General features: G+C 40.5%; 1 protein-coding gene across 7 annotated transcripts in view; it reads left to right on the top strand.

Moving 5' to 3' along the window:
• Positions 1-4,216, top strand: part of NEK6 (NIMA related kinase 6) — a 71,024-nt gene extending 66,808 nt beyond the window's left edge. For all 7 annotated transcript variants that reach the window (XM_075055476.1, XM_075055471.1, XM_075055470.1 and 4 more), the window contains exon 10: positions 1,801-4,216. In XM_075055476.1, the coding sequence (XP_074911577.1) occupies positions 1,801-1,911 (111 nt within the window). In that variant the 3' untranslated portion in view covers positions 1,912-4,216. The remainder of the gene's footprint in view (positions 1-1,800) is intronic.
• Positions 4,217-5,025: the final 809 nt, after the last annotated feature.

The raw sequence follows: 5,025 nt of genomic DNA on the forward strand, positions 1-5,025 counted from the left end.
TCTATATCGGGAACAAATTTGCTAGTAGTTGGAGATACTGGTTGGCAGTGCTTATCAAGGCTTGCTCTGTCAGTTCCTTGTAGATGATGGTGAAATGCCTGTGCTGTGTTTAAGTGCTGTATTTACCTGGGAGTACAGCTACTGGTTGGACGAATTGTACTGATAGCACAGGCTCTGGTCAGAGCTTTGGAAGTATTTTGTTTGTGGGCATTTTGTGGTGATCTTGTCTATCAGAGCTGAGGTACGTGTTAAATCTTTGGAGTCTCTGGGTTACAAAGGCAGCACCCCCCTGCCCTCAGATGAATGAAAAAAAGTCATCATAGCAGTTACGAGAGAATGGGCCAGGCAGTGGAGCTGGGTTTACCCTGGAGATAGCCCGGCTAGGGGGTTTGTATTGCTCTCGGTGCATACACACAAAATGACAGGCAAGGTGGTTAGCAGTAATTGCATTACACTGTGTCCTTGCCACTTGTGCTGCCTGCGTGCCCCTGCTTCTGTCCTGCCTGCACGTTTGCTGCTCGGCAGCCTGCCACCCTGCAGGAATCCTACCAAAATGTGTATCGGTCCCAGTGACAACTTGAAGCATGGGGCCTTGCTCCATCCAGAGCTGAAAACCTCACTTGAGTATGTTCAGTAATGCAGCTGAAGCTATGTGCTTGATAGCTGTATGGTCATGCTTTTAATTACCATTAAAATAATTGGCACCGTGGATACCGGGAGGATGTGAGAAGATCAGAGGCTCAAGGCTGTTTCTCCCGGTGCCTCGGGGGTACGAGCAGCTTTCAGTGTCTGTATAATTAAAAGCTACAATCTTTCATGTGCACAATAAAGAGGGCTGGGAGGTGGGGAGACTGCATTTTATTTATTAAACATAATCAATGACCAGTCTCTCTTCTTCACAAAGGTTTTTAGGAAACACTGGTGTTTGACAGCTGTGCTTCAGTATCTTAAGATGCAGAAGTGCTGTTCTTACATTAAAAACCTTGAACTGGCTTGTTATCAGGGACTGATGTGGGAAGTGCAGTTGTTAATACAGGAGACCTCTGTTCAGGACACATTTTTAAACCTCTTCCTCTACTTCTCCCTTTCCTGAGTCCATTTGCACTGAAAAGTCCATCCCCGCCCATCACCTCAGTCAGATCTCTGGTACTGATCTCGTTTTTCCTTCCTTCATCCATGTCCTGCTCATGCCACTGCTGTCTCCTTCTGCCCAGTGCTGCGTCCCCAGCCTGTGCCTTTGGTGCACTTTGCTGGGTCCTCCTGCGCTGGGCTCCCTTGCTGGCTTCTCCAACCTGCTGCTTCCAACTCCTGTTGACTGCGAGCTGCTGGTTATCTGATGATACTGGTCATCTCTGCTCTGGTTCTCTGAAGTGTATCAGAAGCCCCCCGGGGAAAAATATTTAAAAAAAAAAAAAAAAAGCCAGTGTCAGGAGTAATGGGTGGTTATTGCAATCTGTGTAGAGCCGCAGTAAACCACTGAGCAGGGAACCCCTAGGTATGTATATGCTACTAGCGCATTGTGAATGATAATGTAAAATCCACTGGCTTGCGTGGAAGATTTAAATCTTCAGTGCTGAAGGTTTGGTGGGAAAGGTTCTTCCTGGCCCTTTTGTAGGGTGTGGGGGACACGGGACAGGACAGATGGACGTGTGCCTGCAATCTGCCTGGGAACATCTGCGTAAGAGAGATTCCCAGCTCCTGTCCTGGGCTCCAGTGGTTGGACAAACATTCCTGTAGCCTTTTCCAGTAAGAAGTGAGCAGATTCATTCACATTTTTGTGCATGTTTTCCTGTCTTTCAGCTGCGGGAGCTGGTCAGCATGTGCATATACCCTGATCCAGATCAAAGACCTGACATTGGTTACGTGCACCAAATAGCAAAACAAATGCATGTTTGGACCTCCAGCACATGAACCATCTGCAAACACTCAAGAAGCCAGCACAGCTCAGTCTTACTTGAATTTTTTTTTTCTCAGATGAAACCGACTGGTGCCTAGTCACATAAGTGAGAGGGTTGAGCACTCATAGCAAGATGCTCCATTATTTCTGCAGGTTATTTGACAAGGACTCTTACATGGTGGTCATGCTTTAAAGTGAAGATTCTGTGAGGTATTGCAAGTGATTTTTTTTTTTTTTTTAAGGCCAATAATGTTACAGATGTAGATCATTTAAGGGTCCTTTCTTAAAACTGTTGTGTGTAATCTAGGATAGATGATATTAACAAGGGTGTCAGAGCATTTGACACACCCCTTCTATCTTAACTGTAATGTGAAATATTGAAATAATTCCTTCAGTGAAATCACTTTATACTAATGTAAGAATTACAGTAGATTTTGTGTAATTTGTATAACTGCTACTTTGCCTCTTCTGCAAATGGTTAATAGCAAATTCAGTTTTTACTTCGTATATTTTAAAGCAGCCATTTATGTGTTTTTATTAATTCCCTCCTCTTCAGACTTAGGAACTGGGAAGGGTTGTGGGGGTGGGAAACACATTTGTTTCAAGATTTCTTTTTTTTAACTGAAAATTTAGAGTGAGTATTTTGCTGATGCATTTATCTGTTAAATTGGCTACAGCCAATGAGATGAGTTAAGCATGTACCTGGGGAAAAAAACAAGAAAAACATGCCAAACCAACCCAAAACAAGCATTGCTTCTGCAAATAATTTCTCTTTAAACTTATTTTCCCATTTGGCATGATTCTTTTTAGACTACAGGTTCTTGTTGAAAAACAGTGTTTACCTAAGCCAGCTAGATTTTGGTGAAGACAATTCCACAAGTTCAGTAGTACATTAGGTACTATAGGTAAAACTTACTTAAGCAAAGCAGTGTTTTAAACACTTGGAAATTTTTAGAAAAAATAAGTAAAATGCTTTGTGTATCTAATTCTACATAAGGATCAGCCCCTGTCTATTTAACTGTGAAAGCTAATTTACAGAATGTGAATTTTTATAAAAATCTCAACCTGATTTGAAGGAGTCATCTTCTTTAACTACATGAAAATTTTCAACCAACTAAATTCATTCATTGAATCAATGATTTGTTTCATTACTGTTGATGAAAAATATTCACTGCTTTAGGAACAAACGTGGATTCACGTTCAAGTGTTTCCATTTCATTTGCCTGTTCAGAGGAACAGGGCTGCACTTAACGTTCTTGAAGACTACAGCGGGGGAAATAAATAAGCCTGTACTGTTGCAGCGCTGCTTCCATGTGTGACGGTGGCTAATGCCAAAAATGTAGATTTGTGTGTGACAGTTCTAATGCAGCCTGTGCCTGTTTTTTGTTTTGTTTTGTTGGTTTTTTTTCTTAAGAAAAGCATACAATCCTTAATTTTTTTGGAAATAAGATTAGGGTTAGAGGGTTACATACATATATATGCTTTTAGTGGATTTTTTTAACCTAATTTGCTCTACTTAAAGGAAAACTGCAGTGCATCTTCAACTATGTCCCATCAAATTTTTAAATATTTATATAGGGTAGCAAAGAAAAGCTATTAATTGCTGTGAATAATGTTGGTATCATTAATGCAAGGTACCACTATTGAGTTTTCTCAGCAGAAAGTTGAGCCTGCTGCTCTCATGAGAGATTCAGGAAATTCAAATCAGCATGAGAATGCAGTGGAGGCACCAGATTGCTTCCAACATTCCCAGGCAAACTTGTTTAATTTATACCCAGCTTCTTTAGCAATTCTTAGATTTAAGACTGAAGACTGTCACTTTTACACTGCAGCTTTGCTTTAAGCCACGGTGGCAGCTACACATTCAGAGGGATGGTTGTGCTGCGCCTCTCTTGGTGTAACACAGAAAAGGATCTTTGGCTTCCAGGGAAGCTCAGCTTAAATTTGAGTATCTTGAGAAGTCTGGTCACTTTCTTGCTACATAGAATTTATTAGTGCTTATAAGCAAATGTATTTCAAAGGGTAATTTTTTGCAATTGTGCATTTTTAGATAAATAAAAAAATGATTTACAAAATAAACAACTTTGTTTAAAAAAAAAAAAGTCCAGTATTAGAAAATATTATTTAACAAAACAAACCAACCACTGAAAACAGGCCTATGTGTGAAACTTATTTACAGCCTATTATGTATAGATACTTTTTGAGAAAAATGGGTGAATGGACTATATAAACTTATCAGTTGTCCCCATGGAAAGGTATATATGAGAGTCTTTACCCTCTAGAGCTGGTTTTCCTGGCTGTTTGTTGCAGGATGCTAGGAGTAGGGACAGGTACCAATTAACCTTTTGAAGCTGACTGTAGATGATACGCCTTCCCTTTTGGCTAAATGAGAAAATGTTGCAGGTGGATTTTCTGCTACCCTTTTTTTTCCCCAGGATTATGTGGTGCTGTATGAAACAGTTTGAAATGAGTTTATCTCAAAGAATACAGGCTCAGGATTTTAGGACAAAAAAGGTCCAAGTGGAAGCAAGTAACAAGACAATTAGACTGAATTTTGCTGTGTTCAGTCATATAATTTAGAAAGGAAAATGTGTGTACCAGTGTGGAGGCTGGACCTATGCCACATCCTGTCTCTATCCACAGAGAGCAGTAAAGAATTAACTTAAACATCCCACAATAACCAGTGTTACTTCCCTGCAGTAACATAGGTAGAAGCAGTCTGCTGAGATCAAGGTCAGCAGTTCAGAACCACCAGTACTCACCCTTTTCCTACTATTTCTTTATCTGGTATGTATCCATCAAGAACAGAACATTATGTTAAATTAAAACTCATCACATTATGTGCAAGCCCAATAATTTTACTCTTGCTATTTTGTTCCTGGAGTAAAACAACAAAACAGCTGCTGTGCTTAGTGCTTTTTCTGCCCCAAATGACAGTACAATGCTTGGTATCTGCTCCAGGAGCCTGGCTGTCTTCCACATGTTAATACAGATCTTTTAGGGTAAAGCCCACAGCACTAAAAAGAGTGGGGAAGAGGCTGCACTTCTGTTCTGCATGAGCCTTACCTTTTCAACACTGTAAGAAGGGAAAAGCAGCAAAAGAAATGAGCACCATGTAAAAACACTAA

Source organism: Buteo buteo, chromosome 23 (genome assembly GCF_964188355.1).
Source record: "Buteo buteo chromosome 23, bButBut1.hap1.1, whole genome shotgun sequence".
In the NCBI taxonomy this organism is placed as follows: domain Eukaryota; kingdom Metazoa; phylum Chordata; class Aves; order Accipitriformes; family Accipitridae; genus Buteo; species Buteo buteo.